Source organism: Sparus aurata, chromosome 4, assembly GCF_900880675.1.
Source record: "Sparus aurata chromosome 4, fSpaAur1.1, whole genome shotgun sequence".
Classification (NCBI taxonomy): domain Eukaryota; kingdom Metazoa; phylum Chordata; class Actinopteri; order Spariformes; family Sparidae; genus Sparus; species Sparus aurata.
Genome location: NC_044190.1, coordinates 19,659,690 through 19,682,966, shown reverse-complemented (window position 1 = coordinate 19,682,966; position 23,277 = coordinate 19,659,690). Strand labels below are relative to the sequence as shown.

The 23,277-nt window shown below is 39.1% G+C and overlaps 2 protein-coding genes across 7 annotated transcripts in view; one reads left to right on the top strand and one right to left on the bottom strand.

Moving 5' to 3' along the window:
• LOC115580635 (protein diaphanous homolog 3) overlaps positions 1-1,902 on the bottom strand; it is a 190,001-nt gene extending 188,099 nt beyond the window's left edge. For 2 of the 5 annotated variants that reach the window (XM_030415179.1, XM_030415183.1), the window contains exon 1: positions 1,232-1,902. In XM_030415179.1, the coding sequence (XP_030271039.1) occupies positions 1,232-1,354 (123 nt within the window). In that variant the 5' untranslated portion in view covers positions 1,355-1,902. The remainder of the gene's footprint in view (positions 1-1,231) is intronic. The other 3 variants (XM_030415181.1, XM_030415182.1, XM_030415184.1) reach the window with 2 other exon arrangements.
• Positions 1,903-6,456: 4,554 nt separating this feature from the next.
• tdrd3 (tudor domain containing 3) lies at positions 6,457-22,191 on the top strand. 2 transcript variants are annotated; one of them, XR_003983924.1, is made up of 14 exons: positions 6,457-6,676; positions 7,796-7,880; positions 10,511-10,576; positions 11,249-11,409; positions 12,572-12,713; positions 12,896-12,967; positions 16,142-16,291; positions 16,768-16,920; positions 17,482-17,662; positions 18,304-18,429; positions 18,587-19,545; positions 20,026-20,151; positions 21,343-21,510; positions 21,942-22,191. XR_003983924.1 is itself a non-coding variant. In XM_030415387.1 (14 exons), the coding sequence occupies exons 1-13, from the start codon at positions 6,639-6,641 to the stop codon at positions 21,491-21,493; spliced, it is 2,376 nt and encodes a 791-aa protein (XP_030271247.1). In that variant the 5' UTR covers positions 6,457-6,638; the 3' UTR covers positions 21,494-21,510; positions 21,942-22,191. The 2 variants fall into 2 exon arrangements, 1 of the variants encoding a protein (XP_030271247.1); XM_030415387.1 differs by having other exon boundaries at positions 21,377-21,510.
• Positions 22,192-23,277: the final 1,086 nt, after the last annotated feature.

Here is a 23,277-nt window from a genome sequence, read left to right as displayed (position 1 = left end):
TGTCTTCTGGTCCAATTCTTTCTTCAGTTTTATAATACTCTGCTTGAAAAACAGAAGAAAAAAAATAATAATGGTAAAAGTACAGTAAATTTTATGGTAGTACAGTGCCACCTATTGAGATGACAGTTAATAAATCAGTGCTGTACACTGACTAACCAATCATTGACAGAGAGGGACTAAACGTGTCAAGAGTAAGCTCGTCACAGGTACATGTTTGTGTGTTTCAGTGGAAATAAATCACAAGATGTTCTTTGGTTGCATATTTTTGACAAATAAACAAAAGCATGAGGAGAGCATTCTTTATAAATTTGAGGCTCTCTGAGAGGCATAATGGCCTCAGTATACACAGCAGCTTTTTGGTGAGTATTTTAAAAGGAGAAACAGGTCAATAAATAACACCTTTTGTCAGCCTGAATGAAAATGTGGAGTGCAGCTCCTGTAAGGATACTTCGCTTTTCACTTCTGTAAAGAACTGTGAAAAAGTTCTTCAAAGAGTAAGTAAACAGCAGAAAAGTAATCTCAGTGGGTTTTCAGTGTAAATCAAATGCTTCATATGACGTAAAACCATCCCTGTGTAGACCTTAACTACAAGTGCAGACTAGAATCTATGAATGGTTAGAAAGAAGGAATTAACTTGCTAATTCTATGTTATTTGGTTTGTAGTACTAGAAAGTGCATGGATTAGTGTCAAGGCTAAACCCTGTGCTAATTTTAACCTTTTGTTTTCCCACGAGCAAAACAAAATCGACAAACAGTCAAGATGCGTCAAGACTGCATTGTGGATCAGCTTTCTGATTATGTAAATGTATTTGCAACAGACATAATATAACATGGAAACTGAGGAAATAACACTGGCGTAACACATCTCCATCACTGCTCTACTGCTCTAGCTCTGAGTAAATTAAGTAATTGGAAATGATCCAAGGTCACTTTCCCAAACCTGTCAAGGTAGATTCATTCAACATATTAGGCTATATACATTATAATATATAAAAAATGTTCTTGCAGCTATTTGTGTGTGTGTGTGTGTGTGTGTGTGTGTGTGTGTGTGTGAGAGAGATCAATCAGAGACAAGAGGGGAAAAAAACACTTTTGACAGGGACTGTGAGGATCACATTTGAATGATCCCCTCTCCCCTATGTGGCTGTACACTAAGAAAGCTTATACAATATTGTATCTATCGTACAGCATAAATTCAACAAAGGTTTCCATTTTTGTGTGTCATACTTACAAACTTTGGTTTGCGTTCTCCTTCATCGTAACTTGAGGTGCTGTGGTGGGCAGGGCCCTTCTTCTTTTGAGGTTTACTGTCTCGTCCGGCTGTGGATTCAAATCGCTGACTAAAGCCATCCATGTTTTTAACCTAACGTAACGTAATGACTTCGACAAGAGTAATAGCCAAGTCACTGAAGACGTTTAACCTTCGAATGTAGCCTGCTTAACGCTAGCACACACACACCCTAAAATGGTGAAGGACGACAGACACGAAGTTGTCTACATTACTGTTCGTGTTTTGAATTGGCCGGGACAGCTAGTGCCAGTGAACGCGTACGTGCAAATTACACCAGCTTGTCAAAAACACAGACGTGTAACGTACACGAATATTTTGCACCGTTCACTCCCGATTGCCCGTTCAGCTAGCTAGCACATTTGCTAAACTATCATTGACCGGTGGCTTTACTTAGCGCTAATCCAATTTATGGACTGTCACGTAAACGTACCTGACTAACTCTTTAGTTTCCGCTAACAGAGGAAATGCGGTATATAAAAGAACACGTTTCCTTTCAACAAATGTTATCCGTCCCTTAATGAAAGCTATACACTTATTACCAGAAGTAGCCGCTGATAAAATTATGTGACAGCTATTTTCCTCTACTTTTTTTTTTTTTGACAGACCCGCGCAATGTGGATGTCAGATCCGCGTGTTTAATCCGACCAATAGCATTCAGTCTACCAGAAAACGCGAATCTTCATTGGTGCAGCCTGCTCTGTTTACAGTTGAGAACGCGTTTGATTGGCCGTGCCGAGCTGTCAATCAGCCTTACTTCATTTTAGGTCTGTTCGTTTTATCAAATCGGGGTGTACCGTGGGTACAGCTGTGTATGGTGTGTGTCGCTTAAGCACAGAGGTGCTTCCAGTTTGTCTGCAGTCATTCATGTCATGCCTGATTGAAAGTATACAGAATACAGCTTTAACGACGTTGTAATTAACTCACATGGCACATTTTAATGAGTGAAAACTACTAATATGAAAAGCTGACAAAAAATAAACATTTACTTCAAAGTTTTGCTTTGTTCTGTTTTTTTTTCTTTCTTTTTTCGCCTTTTATTGCAAAGAGGACAGTTTACGAAAGAGTCAGGCAAACCAAACAGTAGAACATTCAAAACAAAAATAAGCGAAAATAAAGCCACATGAGGACGTCAGACAGGGAAAATACAAATAAATATATGTACAGAACATAACATAAGATGAAAATTACATACAGGATAATGAAGTAAGGAGACGGAGAGATGGGTAAATAATATGGGTCAATATAGACATCATTAGACAGAGTTTTCGGGGTAAAAGGCTCCACAAGAACTCATACATTTGCTACATATTTAGTTATTTATAAGGGATTTACAGTAAGTAGTGAGTTTAGTTCTGAATTAAAAAGAACATTTGGGCATTTACTTTGAACAACAGTATTGGTAATATAGGTATTTAGGAGTCTCTTGTATAGTTTAGCCTCCAGCAAAACATCCAGTAAGACTGTAAAGTAGGCAAGTATTTTTACTACACATACATTGTCCATATAATTGTATTCCATCAGTCAAGTGAGAAGGCTCAAATTCCATGCAATGTTTTTCTTGCAAGTTGTGTCTGTGTGCATTAATTTAATCACTAGCTGTTTAACACTACATGTATTACGTTTATGTTGTGGTTGACCTCAACTTTAGATGTGACGGAGATGTGGACTCGACTCACTGTTTTGATTACTTGCAGCTTGAATTGACAGAAAATAAATGACTTGGAAGTTAAAGAGTCAGGACTTGACTTGAGACAGTGTGACTTGATTGACTTGTCCTTTTCATTTGATGTTTTATGTCGAGTTCTTTTTTTAATTAGTCAGGCTATCAGTATATTTCACTGCATGATAGGGAATATTTTAACTTCAGAAATTATGAAATAGATAATATTTGTTTTTGGTTTCATTATGTTAATTTCACTGATTATCAGTTATAATACCACAACATTTCATTGTCCTACTTTTTAAACTAGTTACTTATATTTGCCAATAATATAATACTTACTTACTTACTTGAGACTCTGACCAAATGACGTGGGACCTGCTTGAGACATGGACTAAATGACAGGAGTCACATGGCTGATGTAATAATTAGATAAACATAAAAGGTTTATGTATCAGACTGCATTCATTTAATTCTATCAGACTGAGTTAATTAATTAATTTACAATGACTCAAATTGATAGAAACATATTGCAATCAATGTGACCCTTTACAGTTAATTTGTGTAATATGATTACATTGAAAATCTACATGTAACTGAAATACTTAAAGCCACTAACTCCTGCAATTTTGCAAAACAAATATTCAAATGATTTTTGGTTGTGGGAACTTTACTTTAGTGTTATATGGGTTACATGATAACCATAATTCAATTCCATGTTACTCATAATAGGCCTACCATTATGTACAGGTTATATGATTAAAATCTAATGAGTTCTGTCATTTGAAATTGCACGACAGGTCATAAATATGTAAAAAGTGTGTGTGGGTCCTCATTAGTATTGCTTACTCATCAGATATTTACTGTGCATTTTACAAAATGCTGAGCCCTTCTTGGAGCCAACAGGCCTTTCACGTCTCCTGCAGGCTTTCATGTGGAGCTTGGATGGAACACAAGTTGATGCTGCCCTTGTTTTTCCCCTATCAAGTCGCTACACTGAGAGCTCTTCACGCTTTTGGTTTTCAGCTTTGTTTGCCAATTTAAAAGGATGCCTTGAGCTACAGTAAAATCCCAAATACTTTGTCTGATAAAAAAAAAGAGCGCTGAGCTGATGTGATGCAACAAACAGAAACTTTTATGATATTCTTCTCATGTGCTCTACTCGAAATACGATTTGCTCCCTCAAGTCATACAGAATCAAAGAGAGTTCCCTCGATGTAAAACCAACCACTGAAACAGTGTGGCCTTGTTAGCGGGCTCCATAAGCTATAGGAGAACATACTAATTATATGGAGTATTGACAGTGAATTACATGATGATTGCTCTTGGTGGATGCAAAGCTGTGAGCTGTTCTACACTTAATGTTTTTATTCAGCAGTAATGTTTCACCATGCGGAACTTTTTTCCTGACGCCACTAAAGTTTATGCAACCCAATGATGGCAAAAGGATAGAAAAAAACACAAGTAGTATTAACCTTTCCACTGTCTTTGTGCTTCCAGACGGCTGGGAGCATGCCAATCCCTCCTTAAACCCCACCACTGCGGTCAGATGATAATTAGACATGTGTAGCCGACTAACAATTACAGCCTCAACAACAGTTCGTTGAGGGTTTGATTGATAGCGTGTGCAAAGAACGCATCCTTGCCACTAGCAAAAGCAGGCAACAGGTCACAGATTACAGCTGCCTCTTAGCTCATGTAATTTGTTCGACTATTATATTCAGAGCATCAATCTTTTACGAGTGGAGCAGCGATTCTGTGTAATTATACAAAACCACTGCTATGACAATCTGCAAAAATGAAATGGACTGAGACACTGACATAAATGAATAAAGGCGTGCACACGCACGGCTTACATGTAAATTCCTGGAAACCGATTTGGAATTTCAAAATGTTATATGTGCGTATATTTCTTCAAGGCTAAACTTGAAGTCAAATGTCACTATTAAACGGAACCTTAAGCTATGGAATCAGATTTGACTTTCTTTGAATTCACCCCTCGCACAATCTTCTTATCTTTAAAGACCTTTATTCCTTGAGTCCCGGAAAGGCTATCTGCATGGCTGCCAGCATTGTGTGAACACTCTTCATCTTGCCGAACACAAGCCTTTCGCCTCATGCCATGCTAATCCTCTCAGACAATGTGAGATCTACCCTGGCAGAAAGCTTGAAGAAATGCGACAGGGGTATACAATCATAAACCTTCCCAAAAGACCAAATAAATCAGATGGAAATGTTCTTGTATTGATAAGGACATTTGTGGTATTTAAACAAACAGTTCACGAAACCCAATGCAAGTTAGCTTGAATGTTTTTTTTTTGCTCATTAAATTCTGTCTTTTATTTCATCAGTGTATCGAGACAACATTGACTAAAAAAGGTACAATGAAAAAAGATGGGAAGGTTTTTTAACTGGGCACAAGTCCAGCCAGTATAAAAGTTACTGGTTGGATACAATGAATGCAATGAAACAATGAAATATACAGTCTGTTTCGTACAGAACAATTATCGATCATTTGATAATACACAATGTCGACTTTCTCTTGAGCTAAGGTCAGATGGATACTCAATAAGGGACATGTTACCCTGACAGTGGAGCCCCGTATCTACTGCTGGGGCTTCTAAATAAAAAAGGGCTCTAAATCTTGTGAAATTTGCATCGGGGGAGGAGAAGACTTTCAGCATTTCGGTGTGCCTCTACTACCATCTTGTGGTTTCATTTAAAATTGTATCGCTTGGGGTTTGTTTCACTACACCATGGCTGGTTATTCTACTTCCACAAAGGTCTTTTTGAATTTTTCTTTTTGCTTTACAAAAATCAAAATAAAGTAAATGGTTATCTTCGTTAGAAACTTTTATAAGTAAAAACATTTTTTAAAAAACACCTTTGGTTTATTGTTTGTCATTAAACACACTAACCCTATGGCAAGAGGGTGTAGGTGCAATAAAAAGCAATATATGAACGATTAGTTAAGCATGTTTTGAGTTTATTAGACTTTATTGTCGGACAAGGTGATGTGCATAGTGAAGACTGAATGTAACAGGAATGCTCATGATGCAGGCATTGTTAGGTTTGTTCTCAGCATTCATTGATGGATAGAAGCTCATGTTGTTTTCATTACAGCAAGTTTTAGTTTGGGATTCCAGTTAGAATCAGGTAATATATGAAACACATGCAAACATTTCTGTGCTCCCCAAAAAAGGGAACTACTGACATCTCTTTTGTGGTCAAGATGATTGTGTTGGGTTGCCAGATCTAGTATGGCTATGTGAGTGGCCTGTCCACAATAAGCCAAACAAGGGCAGCACACCAAGAGGAAATTGGTAATTGGCGTCATAATATTATTACAGTGGACTATATAATCATTTTCCCCATCAGTTCAAAAATGTAAAAAGTTAAAACAAAAACAAAAAGTTGTCCTTTGTCGCTGGATGCCATGTATAATTAAAGTACCCATACTGAAATCGAAATCCGAAAATGTATTTTGACCCTCTCGGCGCTCCGTACTTGTTGAGCGCGTCTCAGTCGGTGACGTATGTTACGTACGGTCGTTCAATACTCACATTAGCGAGCTTTATTATTGTTGGGAGGAGAATATGTTTTGCAAAATCAGATAGTCGTTATTCAAGTGGGCTCACTTTAAACGTTTTGGCGTCGCTGTGTTACACATCTACAGTTTGGACGAAAATGACCGATCTGACAGACTCCCTGGCCAAAGAGGGCTGGTAGGTAGCATGGCAGCTAACGTCAGTGAGCTACAGCTAACTCACTGAGGTGCCAGGTTGCTATTAGCTAACAACACTAATCATTAGCTATACCTTTAGCTACATGAGGGTTTTCCGAGAACACGAATTTTGCCAAATTACTCACAAACCCTGTGGATTGTTCAGGTTGTGGCAAGTTCATTAGCTCGTCTGAAGCAAAACTAAGGCAAAGTTAACCCAGAGCTAGCGAGATAAACACCGTTAGCTTGCTAATACAGACTTAGCATGTTAATAACATAACTCAAACTGTTGACGCTTCAGTTTACCGATGTGTGCATGCAGGGACGGTCAGAGAGCACCTAAGCTGAACTTAAAAAGTGGTTTTAAACGTCTGAACTTCCCAACAGCACGCACTAACGTTATATCTAGCTGAGCAGGATACTTCACTGACTGTAGCCTACATTCGTCTTCAAAACATCTCAATATGAACATTAATCCAGTTTTGTGTTTTTCTCAATGGGATGGCACGTACAGCAGTGTTGCCACGTTGTTAGTATTGTGATATTACACAGATGACTTTTTACTACTTCTGATACAATTTTTTTTTTTACACATGATATACTCTGACCAAAGAAGCTAAATCCATAATCGGAATTGTGTTTGTAGTGTTAGCAGATTAATTGAGATTTATGTGCAGTATGTAGGTGCTTCTTAATTGCAGGATGTAGGTGCTGTATCGGAGGCATCTGGACTTGTTTCAGTTACTTGAAGATGTTTCACCTTTTTATCCAGGAGGCTTCTTTAGTTCTAACTAACTGTAGAATATGTTTTACAGAATTAGATAGTTGTTAGTCAAGAGTGCTCACTTTTTGGCGTCACTGTGTACACATCTAGAGTTTTAATCTGACAGATTCCCTGGCCAAGAGGCGTCCTCAGTTCTAACTAACTGAAGAGGCCTCTCGGATGAGAGGTGAAATGTCTTCAAGAGACTGAAACAAGTCCAGTTGCTGGTTGGATGACTGAGAACCTTCATCAACTTTATTGCAGGATATGCTCACGTCTTACTTGGAACCTCTGCTAACTTTTTCCTCTTCCCTCTCCAATCCCCCCCCCCCCCCCCCCTTTACTGTCATCTTCCAGGTACCTAAGTGAAGAAGGCATAGCTGAACTTAAAGGATCTGCTGAGAAAATAACAACCAGTGACATTATACGTATTGCACTCGATGTAAGTTTTGAATCTTACAAGTTTTACACACACCTTCCAGTGTAACACCAGTCTACCCAGCAGTGTGCAGATATTGTATTCAGCTGTGACTGAAACTCATCCATCAAACGGTTTTGAACTGCTGTGGTAATCCATTGGGAAACGATTTAAAACTGCCAGTTATTGGATCTACTAGTGGAGACTTGGGCTGGGCGATATGGCCTCAGAATTAAATTGCAATATTTACAGGCTGTAATTTGGTACACGTTTTTTGATTAATTATCATCAGTAATCCCTTTACTGTGATCAATCTAAGATGATATGTAGTGTCATAACACAGTTCTGACGTAATATGGATATATTGCCCAGTCGTAATGAGAATAATATTATGGAGGCTAATGCTAATTTGTGTCATTGTATGAACCACTATTGGCAGACCCAGCCTCAGCTCTTCAGATTATTTGGAACATTCCCACCTAACTGTTTACATTTTCTTGTTTGAAAAAACTGTTCTTTACTCACCTGCTAACTTGTTATCAGAAATTAACATAAGGGCCAAGGTGTATTAATTCTGCAGAGATCAGCTGTGATGGTGTAGCATTAATGTCTATGAAGGAAAATAAACATACTTATATATTCTTGTGGCCAAATGACAAAGAGGTACAAAACGTTTTAGAATTGGTCTAGTAAGTGACACAAGTTGCAATGGCTTTAACGCAATTAACCTAATCCCCTTGAGGGCAGCTGTACTGTTTGTCCATCAGAGGTGCTTGTTTTTTGCTACCGAAAGACTGTTATCGCACTCGTCAAAGCCACCAGTAATTTTGCCTTGAGATCATCTTGCCCAGTATTGGTCAGGGTGCTTCGATTTATCGGCCATGGGCTAAGCATCATTAGCTGCTAATATTGGCTCTAGATAGTTTGGTCTGTCATCTCTGCAGGGCTCAAGACTTACCCTATTCTTCAATTCATATACATATAGTTATTAATTTCCACAACATTTGAAAGGTGTTTATCGTGCCACTAATAACGAACAACTAATAGCTTTAGATACCGTGTTAATAGATGTCCTCTCTCGATCTTTGTTCAGACTGGCCAGTACTGCTTCCGGCAATTGGTGATCAGCCCCAAAAATTACGATTGGAGCATCCTTACATAATAGATTAGTGCTTGTAGCTGGGCCTGACCTAAGCCAGGTCAGATGGGACAGGTTAGGGTTTGGCGGATTTCCAATTTTTTAAACCAGTTTGTTATGAGGCTTAATACCTGACTTGACCAGAAATACCAAATTCCATCAACAGTTGTCACATGTAACTCCGCCCATGAATGACAGCAGCACTATAGTCCATGACGTTTCTGTGACACATTCTAACTTTTCTTACTCTGGAGTTAAACATCCAAATAATAAATATGATTACACTTCAGTAGAGTGAAACTTGAGAAAAGCTGACAGAGGGGACAGTTCAAGTAGTCCATGTATGTGAATCTTGCAAGTTGATAGTTTTCTCAAAACACATTCCTGCAAATGTTTCACAGTACAGGCTTTGTAAAGAAGTAAAGTATTTCTGTCCGCTAAAGCACTAGAGTGCTGTTGGTTTGAAATGGATACAAGGAGTAAGACGAGTGAGTTTGTATTAACAGCATAATGCAGGAACATTAACAGCGCACGCAGGGGCAGCAGATCTGAACAAGGCTTTGCTCTGCAGGCTAAAAAAACCCCCATGAGCTGCAGCGTAACCTGCGCCAACTCGTTGACGTTGGTCTAAGTAGTATAGTGGCTCTGTATGAATATCTCAAGTCAAGTACAAGATAACAAGACATAAGCACTGCACCACATATGGAGCTGAGCTAATATGCTCATCCTGAAGCTCCTGCTAACCATCCACATGCTGTGATATCTCTCCACCTGACATCACGCCTGACATGCTGGTTCAGTCCAATGGCACAAAATCAAGAGTTTAATCAGGATTTTAAATAAGACTGTGCTGCTGTTTACCTGACCCACAATAGCAGACAATTCCAGACAGTACAATAGTTTCTTTTACCGCAGAAGCTTTGACCTTTGCGTCTTGGCCTAAAGTGCCGTCCAAATATCTCAGACCGCTAGGCAACTTATTACTCCATAACTGGCTGAACCAGCATGTAGTCACTTTGGCTTTAAGCTTGTAGTGCCTTAAAATCAATCAGTGAAATCTTTAACTGCTGCTTTGCTAAGAAGACGCTGATCTCATTTTCCTCAATTCTGTTACAAGTTTAGATGCAGCATTTTGAAATAATTGTGTCATAATTCAAGAGACATTTATTGAGACATCAATACAGAAAAGCAATTCTTTTTCAGGTTTACTGGGGGAATAAAAGACCGCCATTTAGAGATATTGTCAGCTGCAGTAAAATATTTTTATGAAAATAACTGGGTTAAAAATGTCATAGTAACTGTTTTATCAATTTCATTTCAGATTGCACAGATTGCACCCAATACACCATACAAATCGAAATGACACCATATAATATATACTGAGTGATATTGCAGATTAGCTCTATTTTTTACATAGCACAGTGTAAGCAAGCACCTTTTGTGAGTGTATTTGAGGCATAATCTCATTGTGACTTGCACATTATTTATTTTTAATTAAGAAATATCTCCTTTGCAGAGTGATCTTAGGCCTCTTGGGAGGAAATTTCTACCAGCTGATATCAATAGTGGAAGAACTGAGAAGGTGAGTTGTGCTAAAATCCTTATATGCATATCAATGCCATATTTATGAAACGTGGGAAATGATGTGCCTCTGTCAGCTTGTTTTAACATTGAAAGTCAGTGAAGGCTGAAGTGTTTTTTAGCTGAAATGCAGTTCTCATGGATAACACTAGATGGCCCTAACACACTGACAAACAAGGGATAAGAGAAATAATTCTTCACCTGTTAAACTGGAGTTGAGCAACTGGAGAGAAAATTTGATCTTGTAAATGGTGTCATGGTGTCGGAGGATTAAAATATGTAATTCTCTGTGAGTTTAACCAGTGCTCCCTTTATGCTTAGAACAAGATGCACACTCATGTCATCCTATCCTATAATATGTATTACACTTCATATAGAATATTGTAGAGATTTGTATACTGTATTTGGACCTTTTGCTTCACATAAATATAAAACATATGAGAGGATGGATCTGATAAATGGTTTTGAATAAAATAATACTCAATACTCAAAACCTGTGCTGACACCGGTACACCACATGAAAAGAGTTTTTCTGTTATGCAACAGAAAAGATTTGGACCAACCATCGATGAATATTTGCTTGCACTTCGCTGTCCCAAAAATCCTCCCTGGCATGCTGCCGATTTGCCTATTATGCCTTAATTCTTTTGTGTCATCTCCTGCACGTGGCCAGTTGGACGGTCCATGTGTTCTCCAGGTGCAGAAGGTGAGGAATGTCTCAGCTCCTAAAGACCGTGAGGAGTCCCAGGGTGCACCGCGAATGCTGCGGCTACAGATGACAGATGGGCATACCACCTGTGTTGGATTGGAGTTTAAACACCTGTCTAAGATCAGGTACCTATATAATCATTATGTTGCATGAGGAATGTGTCATATTTATTGGAAATAATGGAATCTAGTGCACTGTAATTATCTAAGAAGTTAACTGTAAGAAATAAGAAATAACATAGTGTTGGTTTAAAAATATAGAATTGTAAACAATGTATTTCCAGTTGCTTAATAGATGCAAAGCAAAAGGTCATCACCTCAGTTTGTCATGTTATCAAAGCAAACATGTAAGGCTTTGCACACACCTTACACCTCCAACTCCTTGTCAACACTCTCACCCTCCCAAATGCCTCAATTTTCCCCTTTATCTGCAATTTCCACGTGGTGGCAGCTATCGAGCAATTCCCAGCCTTAATTACATCTCCATCCCAGCAACGGTGGCCTTGGTGACTGCTGCCATGGTGACTAGCCAGTCTGTACAGGTGGAGTGGCCAGAATGTGGGCCTTGACTTCCTGATGGGAAGAGAGGAGAGAACAGAACAAATCCCCTCTTTATGAGCAGCACACACGCCCGGGCTGCCAACAGCGGTGGTTAGTGTTTCTTATGAAAGTGTCCGCTTTAGTGTGCGTGAGGCCATAAGTGAGTGGCAAAGAAGGATGAGAAGGATTACACAACTGTTCAGAGGGTGAGACAGCAATATAGAGGGACGACAATTAAGTTCTAAGTAGCAGCATTGTTCAGAGGGTGAATGGTGTGTTTGTAGAATTTTGTCTTTGTGATTGAATATAGAGTATAGTGGCTCACTTGTGCATCAGCCACTATCATGAGAACTGCATCTATCCCAGAGGGTTGGAGTGAAATCCCTAATTGTTGCTTTGGCATCAGGCATCAGTAGCTGGAAATCCCTCTAAGTCCCTGTGCTTTCTTAATGAGAGAGGCAGAGGCCTTATCAGGCCTGATGAGATAGAGGGGCTTTTAATTTACCATGAGGATGGGTGAGCAGCTGGGATTATTAATAGTCTCTCCTAGCCTCACCACCCATCCCCTGGCACTGCTCCATGTCATTTATAAAGTGGTAAGGGTAAGGCAATAGGTTTTGTGGCTTGGGATATGCAGTTATAACATCTTAAACCCTTGAATGTGTTTAAAATGTAACAGTTGGTTAAACAGTTTCTTTATGAAGCATCTTCTCATAAAACTTTCCTATTGTTTTGTCCTTTTTTTCAGTCTTAATACCCCCCCTGGAACAAAGGTAAAGCTGCTTGGTACGGTCCAGGTTAAAAATGGTCTTTTGCTGCTCGATGACTCAAAAATCTCTGTCCTTGGAGGAGAGGTTGATCACATGGTGGAGAAATGGGAACTACAAAGGGTGAGGGCTGCTTTTGTTATGATGGCTCAGCTACATTTGCTAAAAAAAAAAATATGGAACTCATGTTGGTTATCATTTTAAATCTGCGTTTAAGGCCAACCCCAGCCTGTCATTTCTCTTGCTATGATTGTCATTTTTCCTAGTTTTTAAGACTGATCTCCTTTTACCATTCAAACCTGCAGAGTCTGGCCAAACATAGCAGGAGTAACATTGGAGCAGAAGGCGGACCTCCCCCCTTTGTGCCCTTTGGTCAGGTGAGAATAGCAATAATTACAATAGAACACTTTTCCAAAAGAAAGTTATGAAGTGTGTTCTGATGAAAAACACATGAAGAAAACAAACTAGAAACAGGAATATAAAACGCAAACTAACAAAAATAATACAACTGTATGAAAATGAGACGTCAGCAGTGATTTTTTTTTAGAGGCGGTCAGAGTTTCTGTTGAATAACAGTGACCCTTCTGATGTACTCTAGGGGCCAGGAAGGCCTGGCTCCGGGAGTGGACCTTGATGTCCCTTTTCTTAGTAATGTTTCCTCTGATCTTTTCAAATGAATCACGAGGGTCTTCATGAATCTTTAAAATTCATGACTGAATTTTTTAATTGTACTTGTTGTCCTACAACAACCGCAAACAATTCTAATAACATGCTGTAGCAACTGGTAGTAAGGTGAGAAGAGTGAGATAACGATAAGTAGGGCTCTAAAGTGCACCATTTAAAAATTTAAATAAAAAAAGATTTTATGTATATATATATATATATATATATATATATATATATATAGATAGATAGATAGATAGATAGATAGATAGATAGATATATAGATATATAGATATATATATATATATAGATAGATAGATAGATAGATAGATAGATAGATAGATAGATAGATAGATAGATAGATAGATAGATAGATAGATATAGATATAGATATATAGATATAGATATAGATAGATAGATATAGATATAGATATAGATAAATATATATATATATATATATATATATATATACAGTATATATATATACAGTATATATATATACAGTATATATATATATACAGTGTATATATATATATATACAGTGTATATATATATATACAGTGTATATATATATATATATACAGTATATATATATATATATATATATATATATATTCTTCACATTGTTAAACAATTACAAACTATACTATACACAGTATTAGATTTGAAAAGAATAATGATGCTTAAAACCCAGTGCCTTCAGAAATGATTGAGCCGTCTTCAATTTTTCTAGATTTAGTTTTTTTGCACCACTATTTAAGGAAAGTTACACACAGCCATATCTCATTTCTAAACTACTGAGCGTGAGTCAATACTCCCTTGACAGGGATCACGGCTTCAGAGAGGGGTACATCCGTATCAGCTTGACACTTTGATTTTGGGATTTTCACCCACACTTCATTCCAGATTTGCTCAAGCTTTGTGAAGTTCTTGCTTCGGGTTGTGATCCTATTCCAAAGTAATTGGCACTCTGAAACAGATTCTCTTAAAATCCTTGCCCGCATTTCCTTTGGTTCAGTCAGCCAGTCGGTTCCACTTCTCCCAGTCTGTGCTACTCAGAAACATTTGCACAGTATGAAGTTGCTACCACTATGCTTCACAGCAGTTATTCCCCCGAAAGAGTATTCAAGTATCATCAGATTTTTTTTGCCTTTCTGTAGCCCTGTAGCCTTGAGTCAATTTGTGTCATAATTATATCAATTAACACTTAACTTAAAAGAAATTGAGGCATACAGATAGGTCTGGTTTTATCAATCAGTTTTCAATCAATCAATTTTATTTGTCTGCTGTCGAAAACAAAGTGTGTGTGAATTATCCAGAGTAATAAGGGTATTTTCATTAGAAAGAAACATTGCTGTGTTTATTTTTTGCACCGCAAATTTAATTCTATTCTTCCATGAAATGGAATGACAGCAGAAATCTTGCTGGTAGGGATCTAAAAACCTGAGCAAATGAAACCCAAGGTATGTGCAGAAGTTAGTACCCCTAGGAGGAATTACAATAATGGGCCCAATTACAATCATACCAATCGCAAGAAAGAGTGCAAAGCAGTAGCCACTGCCTCTTTTTGTTCATATAGGTGCAGCAGCACATCATGTAAAATGGCTGGGTGAGGTGAAACACGGATCAGTGGGGATTATTAAATACACTCACAGCCATTCACATGGTCTCTATATCTACAGTCTCTATATTCTTAGATGAGAGTGCCAGTCACGATGATGCATGACAAAAGCTCAACAAATAAAGAAACACATTCTCCAGCCAATCATACCATTGTCCGATGGGGCAGATCTGCATGATGTGAACACCATGCACCCAAAATCTGCAGCCAAAGGCAGCTGGTGTCTCCTTTTTAACACCTAATTAGTACAATCAAGACTTAAACAAATAATTGAAAAAAAATTTCAATCATGATTTCAGGTCATCTGATATCTCCGGCATATACATCAGAATACCAAATCATAACAGACCCGTCCGATGTGTTGTTATGCATTTAATGTAGGTAAATACGGTGGACGGTCTGATACTCAGCTCTGGCTTGGCAAATTCTTACATTTAACAACATGCATGTCCTGCTGCCTTAAGGTGGCTGCAGGGACTAAAATCGAGCGACAAGCTCTTCATACCGTCTAAAGCAGCTGTGAACAACAGATACTGCTGGGATCAATCATATTAATTCATAAACAGAAGTGATTTAGTGGCGCTCCTTCTTTATCCACATTAAGCTGTAATTTTTTAATGCCAGTCTGAATGCAGCTACTGGCTAGGGAGTGTTTAATCGATTTTATTTATCTACGTTGCAAGCGTTATTCTCTTATTGCTGTTTATTCGCTGCAAATATTTTATTTGCTCTTGTTGACAAAATCATCAGAGATGGGCGTGATTTTGCACTTGGCCCACAAAAATAGGCCCTAATGTCTTTTATTTGTAATTTGAGTGAACTAACCTCTTACCGCATTTTACATCATGAATGCTAATAAAGTCTATTAAGTCCTCCACCGCATTTTACTCCTAGTTCACCCTTTATTGCTCTAACTGTCAAACAGGTCTTTATCAGTTTTTTATTGCCTGCCCAATTTACTCCTCTTCAGACAAGTAACCACTTGCTTCATAATCCATCTTACTATGTTACTATGTTACTCCTTATGTTTCTCTCCAGTCAAATGATGACTTCTCTGACTGAGTTGTTACTTTTTACTTTAGTTATATAGGTTTGAAATGGCACAGTTCACAGCTGGGAGGCAGCTTTAGGATTGGAACAATGTAGTTCTCATGTAATTCCACGAAATGTGGACACTGACAAGCTCATCGATTCTCCTTCTTAAGGACCTATACATGATTGACAGGTTTCCTGGAGAACATGTTCTTACTCTATTTGCTCCCTGCAGAGGTGTGCAAGGATGGATGAAGTAGACAGCAGAGACCTAGACCAGAGGAAGACGCTGCAGACTCTCAACGTGTTCAAAAGTTCTGAGGAGAATGCTGAGTTTGAAAAGCAGCGGACAGCAGCTATTGCTGAGGTGGCAAAGACCAAAGAGGTATGTAAACGCCCAATATGGGTATGTGTGTTAAATGATATTGAATAAATAGTTGTTGTAACTAAGGGGTACTTCATTTCTTTACAGAGATACTGCATCATTTTCTAACTCCGTTTTGTTAGGGGTGTCTCACAATTCAAGTGTATAATGGTGCAAATCTATTATACTTTGTCGTAGAAATATTCTGGTCAACCTATAATTTGAGTTTCAGGACCTTGTTAATATCATCTTGTAAACAGATTATATCCACTATCAATTGCATTTCCTCAAATTGTTGGTCCTCCATTTAAAAATACATGCACCTTATTGACATTGATCTTAACCTCGATTGCCCCTGACATTCGAGTAACCCTTCAAATTAAAAATCATAATTACATGGTTACATGATCAGCTACAAACTTCTGTTTCATGTGTTGGCTTTTTTGTTTAGTCTAGCCCTGCAGCTGTATTGATCTTTATGTTCTTTCACTTGTTAGGGTCCCCGTACATTTGGAGGTGGAGGAAATGCAGGCAGCAATTTATCCAGCACTGCTTCCTCCTACCGGAGCCGAGACTCATACCAACAGAGGAGACGGGAAGACAGGGTCGAAAGACCTGACAGCAGACAAGATGGAAATTATAGAGAGCTGGTGAGAAGACAAACTCGGCCCAAACCTGTTGAACTGTTTTAAGTCAGTTAAATATAAGATAGATATGAATACCATCTGTGCTAAAGTGATGATTTTGTAACAAAGCAACTGAAAGGTTGGAAGTTGTTCCTTATTTTCACGGCTCATACACTTGATGAGGCATTGACCATAATATTGAGGATATCTAAATGAGTCAGCGGCTTGATCAGGTTTTCCCAATCAAGTTGCGGTCCATTTGTATAGCTGAGTGATGTGACTCGCCAGTGTCTTGGCAGAACTCAGCCAGCTTTGGGCTGAACACTAAAATCAAACGGAACATGATATGATTTTGTTTGGCTGGCTGAAAGAAATCTCAAAGTGATATCCATGTCTAAACCACATTAAGGAAGGGAGGTTCGGTGTGGATTTTTTTTTTTCCTTCCAGTGTCCCTCAAATTCATCTTTCTCCATCACAGCGAACCTTACGTCTATGTCTAATGTCACCAAAGCACTCTCCTCCCCTTCTTGCACATTTTATAACATTTTTGGGCCGTGTTCTTTCTGTCATTGTCTTGTTTGAAGGTGGATGAACGTGCCCTGAGAGACATCATGGAGATGGGCTTCAACAGGGAGGCTGCTCGGCAGGCTCTAATGGACAATAACAACAACCTTGAAGTGGCACTAAACAGTCTACTGACAGGATCGTCTGGCAGCAGACCTGGCCCTCCACCTGTTGCTGAATCAAACAAGCCCCCACCCAGAGGTATGAACACACACACACACACACACACACACACACACACACACTGAGCCTGAAACACTTGGTGTTCCGACAGAGCAAGAGTGAAACAGAGGTAGTGATCTGGAGGTCCTTTTTAAATGCATTGGAAATCACCTACAGCCTAGTTAAAGGTCCACAGTGGTGGTTTTGCTTGTTTTAGTCCATTTAACACAAATTGCATACACACTTTGCTGCCGACTATTTTCCCAGGCACAGTGGCTTTAGATGGATGTTCTACTTTTGCTGCAGTCATTGTTTCGTATTTGTCTGAGTGTGAGCTTTTTTCTCATCATGTGGTACAGCCACTGTAAGCAAACTTCTGTTGTTGCTGCACACATGTATCGTCTGAGCAAGCCACAGAGCATTACTTCAAATTAATGTTATTTAAAGTATATGTGTTCCTCTAATGCTGCTTACATTGTGCAAAAGTAAAAAGACCTGATTGAGTTGGGTTCAGGTTTTAAGTGAACACAAATGTGTGCACATACCGAGACAAACAAAACATTGTCACAACCTACTTCAAACACCCAGGGCTAGAAGGTGTACACAATCAAACACCCTGTTTCTTTGATCAAACTGTTTTTAGTTGGGTCTGTATAATCTTATTTCTGAATTTCTTTCAGCCAGAGGAAGGGGAAGAGGCCGGTCTAGAAATGATGATGAGGAGGAGGGAGCAGGGGGACGGCCATCTGGACCAAGCACTCTGTTTGACTTTCTGGAATCCAAGATGGGAGTTTTCTCCATTGATGGTGGGTGAACTGGTCTGGATTTCATACTCAAATGCCTTAGTCCCTCTCTCAGGTCAATAACCGCCATGCTTAATCTTTTTTGCTTGATTTTTTTTTTTCTTTTTTAGGAAAGAATACATTTCATGATTCTAAATATTGGTTTGGTTTGTTTCCTCAGATCCAAAGAGCCAGGCACCTCAGAGACACCATGAGGGTAAAGCAAACTTCTCAAACTCGGACTACTACTCCAAAGAGACTTCTCAGACCAAGTTCTCCTCGCATAATGAGCATAGGCAACAAAGGAATGACAGACCACCTCGCTTTCATAGGGACACTGATTTTCCCAAACCAGGCCAGGAGCCTATCTCCAACTGTACAACCTCCCAAGCATCAGCTCAGGCCCAACAGTGGAAAGGCCAGGAGAGATGGTCACGGGGCACATCGAACAGATCGCAGAGCGACAGGAGAGAGACACGAGACGAGACGATTTTTCCTTCATCTTTCCCGACTACTTATACACGTTCCAAAGAACTTCAGCAGCAGATGGAGTTTAGTGGATCTCACCACCAACAACGATACAGAAATGGAGATGGTGGTGGAAACATGGCTGGAGTGTCTAATAGAAGAGGGGTAAAAGACACTCCACCCACTACTAAACTGACCAATTCTGCAGGCGAGGAGCTGGATGGAAGAGGAAATAATAAACGTCAAGACAGAATTGAAGAGCACAACAACAGCAGGAGGATGGGGAAGACTGACAGGCCCAACTCAAACCACTTTGACCGACAAAGGGATGGCGGGCCACCAAACTTCAACTCGAGGGGAGGAAGCTCAGGGACGTCCCAAGAAGCAGGGTTACCACGGGATTGTCGAATCATGACAGGGGATCCTTCAACTTTCCAAAATGGAGATATGGAGCACAAAAGAACTGGGCCAATCAAGCCAGCAAACTCATCATTCCCCCCCAACAGAGAGCAGCAGCTCTCCAAGAAAAATGCTCCAAATAACCCAGGATCTAAAAAAAGGTCAGGACAAGGCAAAGGTCAAGGACCTCGAGGGCCAGAGAAAAGTCATAATGTGGAGCAGGCTTGGAAACCTGGAGACCAGTGCCTGGCACTGTACTGGGAAGACAGCAAGGTATGTCTACCTGGGATTGCTAACATAGCAATAGCTGATAACAATGTTTATAAATGTGTTTGCTTTCAACGTACTGGATGTCAAATAAGAGGAAGTATAGGGAAATATAAACAGATTTCATACATACACAAATGAGCTGATAATGTGATGTGCAAACTGTCTACAGTAACTGGACAACTTAATTTATAAAAACTTTAAAATAACTGAATGTAAGAGTGACTAATTTCAAACAATGCAGGATAATCCAATTTGTCAAATGTTTTTTTTGCCTGTCTGAGAGACTGTTTGACACCTAACATGCTAAATGACATCAGAGAATAATTAGTGCAATGTGACTAATTTTCTCTGACTTAGTGTTGACAGCGTGTTAATTAATTGATAAAAATGTGTCTTTGGTTTCACCTGCGAGTGTTTGATTTAAAATAATTAGATTTCTTTTTGTTTCTGTGTGTGTGTGTTTGTGTTTGTGTGCATGTGCAGTTCTACCACGCCAGAATAGATGCTGTGCATCCATCAGGCACCACGGCTGTGGTTGTATTTAGTGATTATGGCAACTGTGAAGAGGTCCTGCTGCATAACATCAAACCTGTTCCTGCCGATGTGATGGTAAGGAGAAATAAAACACATCAATAACATAATTAATACTGCATCATCATTAAGATAACTGTGTTAGTCAAAGGTCCAGAGTGTAGGATTTAGTGGCATGTAACGGTGAGGTTGCAGATTGCAACCTACTGAACACCCCTCATCTTAATCCCCCCATGGTAATCGCTTATAAAACCAGTGTTGGGAATAACTTGTTAAAGAGTAGTCCGTAAGGGTACTCAGATTACTTTTTGTTTTAACAAGTAGCATAAAGTCTTAGTTCTGCAAATCCTAGTAATCCGTTATTATCCATTTTCATAATAGTAGTCCAATAACTTGGAAAGATTGCGGTCTATTCCTTTACTTTTGTCACCACAAAAAAAAAAAAAAAAAAATCCGTAAAGCATTTGCATAGTTTCTGGCTGCATGCCAGCAGAAGTTAGACCTGCAGTTGTGTCAGTGCGCATGCGTAGCTGACTAATTCAGTGTAGCGAGATGGCAGCGAGGACAGCATTAACTCTGCGGAAATGTTGCCATTATGCATTCATAGTTTACTGGTTGATTGGTTGCATTTTTAAACATCATACTAGGCTTAAAGAGCCTGTGTTGTACCATTTTCATTGAGACAGCTGTGGCTTATACTGTATGGCTCTGCCCAGTAAGCTGTCAGATTGTTAGCAAAATAAAGAGCCGTAAATGTTATATCGTGTCCGTCATTCCTATTATTAGGCTGCAGAGTTACTAATTGTGGGCTGTAAAGAAACTACAAAATGACAGTACAGTCAAAACATTCAAAGGTACATGTACAATTGGCTACACGTTGTCTAGACATATAATCAACATCAAAACAATTCTCAAAGGGGCTTTATCGTAATTTTTGGTATCCCCAAAGTAGTCTTGTTACCTTAACCAAGACTGCTTAAGACACAAAAAAAAACACAGAAAGACCCCCTCCAGAGCCAGTGTGTAGTTTGTCAGTTCTGCGCTCCTGTACAAACATGTTCGTGCAACATGACGCACCCTGTGGAAGAGTACACGGACCGTCTCCGTAGATATGAAAAGCTCATTCTAACGTAACAAAAAAACAGATCCCCCTAAAGCTTACACACTGGACTTTTAATTCTGTAATAAGTGGAATCTACTTAACTGTATTCAAGTGGGTTGATGAAATTGATGAAATGTGAATGTGACTTATAATCTGATTTCCCACAGTAACATCACAACCATGTCAAATGTGCATTGGCAGGAGGAAGATGATGGTTACTACGACAGTTCATTAGAGTTTCGCCGTGGGGGAGATGGACAACCTAGACGCACAAGACCTACACAGCAGTATTATCAGCCACCCAGGGCGCGAGATTGATGTGTCTGGTTTTACAGGTAAATAATGTGAAATAGTTTTTTTTCCCCCATTAATAATTAAAACATTGTTTGAACAAGTCCTTTCAAAAAAAAAAAGGATATTTTATTCCTAACATGGGACCTTTCACTGTGGGGTAGTCTTGAATTATACATTATAATGGACCTGATGTATAGACGACACAAGAGTAATTTGTTAGCATTTCAGTAACCTTGCCTCATGCATTATTCCCAAGTATAATAATAGAAACTGTTGCCAGCCACAGCTAAGACCAACCCTCATGCTCCAATTTTTGTATATAATTTTTAGATAATAATGTCAACTCTCAGTGCTTCAGATGGTACGATGCATTGTGCAGTTCTGATCTTATAAAATGCTCAACTGCCATCCAAATTCAAACATGTTCATTTTTATAAATGTGTTAATCATTTTCTTTTTCTCCATCCATCAGCGTGCTTGTCCCCCCTCCCTCCACGGCAGAGATGATGTGACTTTCTGCAACAATCCAGAGTGCTTCCTGAATTTTTAAGCGTCCACAATGTCAAGACATACAGAACTTTTCAAAGGGCTTGGACACAATGCAAAAACAAAAGAAAAACTGACATGGGCACCTGTTGACTTTGTTAAGGACACATCTACTGTATATGTTGTGAAGATTTGTTAAATGGATGCGTTAAAATAAACAATTATAATGTAGTGGATCTGTTGTTTTAATGTGTTTTATTTCTAATAATCAAATTCAAATGATGCATAAATAAATCAATAGCAGAAAGAGAAGGCTCTCAATTCAGTTGCCGTAGTCGCTAATTCTAGTCTTCGCGCCTGCCATGTCTCCTCTTGTGACATTACGAGTCCATAGCAAGAGGCTCGGGCTCGTTTGTTGTGCTCTGTGAAGCGAATCCAAAGGGTAAGACAATCTCTTCCCCCTGTAATAGAGACGGTTACATTGCAGAGATATCATTTTGCACATTACAAAAGGGACTGTACCTAGCTCTTCACGCACTGCACACACACCACTGAGCCGGCTGTTTATGGACCTGTGCAGTGCGAGAGACAAGTTTTAAACATCAAGAAATAATGTCCACCTTGGCTCCAATTTCACTCCCACCAACAGAAGGAGACAAATGGACAGTGCATCAGGGTTCAGGAGAGAGGCTGCTGCACTATTCTGTATTGCTGGTCCAAAGGATTTGCTTTATTTTCCAACCGAGACACCAAGCGAGCACAGATGAATAATTAACGGCTGGTAATATGGAAACCTATCTGTTGTGGAGGAACTGAAAGTGAAGCTCTTGAAAGTGTTCCCGGGGACTGATCGTGACACACTGGCCAGATAATCATAAAGGATTGATTTTCAATCAGATAAACTGTGATATTTTGGTAAAGGAATTAAGCCCATTCCATATTGAATATTATTCTCTTGGCCCCGTGAAATGTCAGGCAAGACAAATATTATGCAGAAGCCCTGTGGTCCCTTCAGTCATTAGACTCAGCAAATGTATGTGTGCAAATATTGATGCTGTGGATTAAGGGGTCAGTTTTTTGTCACTGTTATTACTTGACAAGTGTAAACCGATTTTTATCAAATAGAAAACCCTCATGCAGCTGTTGTATAAAGGAGAGGAACTCATTAAGGAACGGGGTGAGGCGGGACACGTTTTGAGGCATTTTTCAAATGAATAATAAGCACACTGTAAATTGTTTTTGTGACAATGCTGTCCGAACCAGTCAAGATGTGACTGACTACTCACTATGTGGGCTGTGGTATTAATGAAGCCATAATAAAC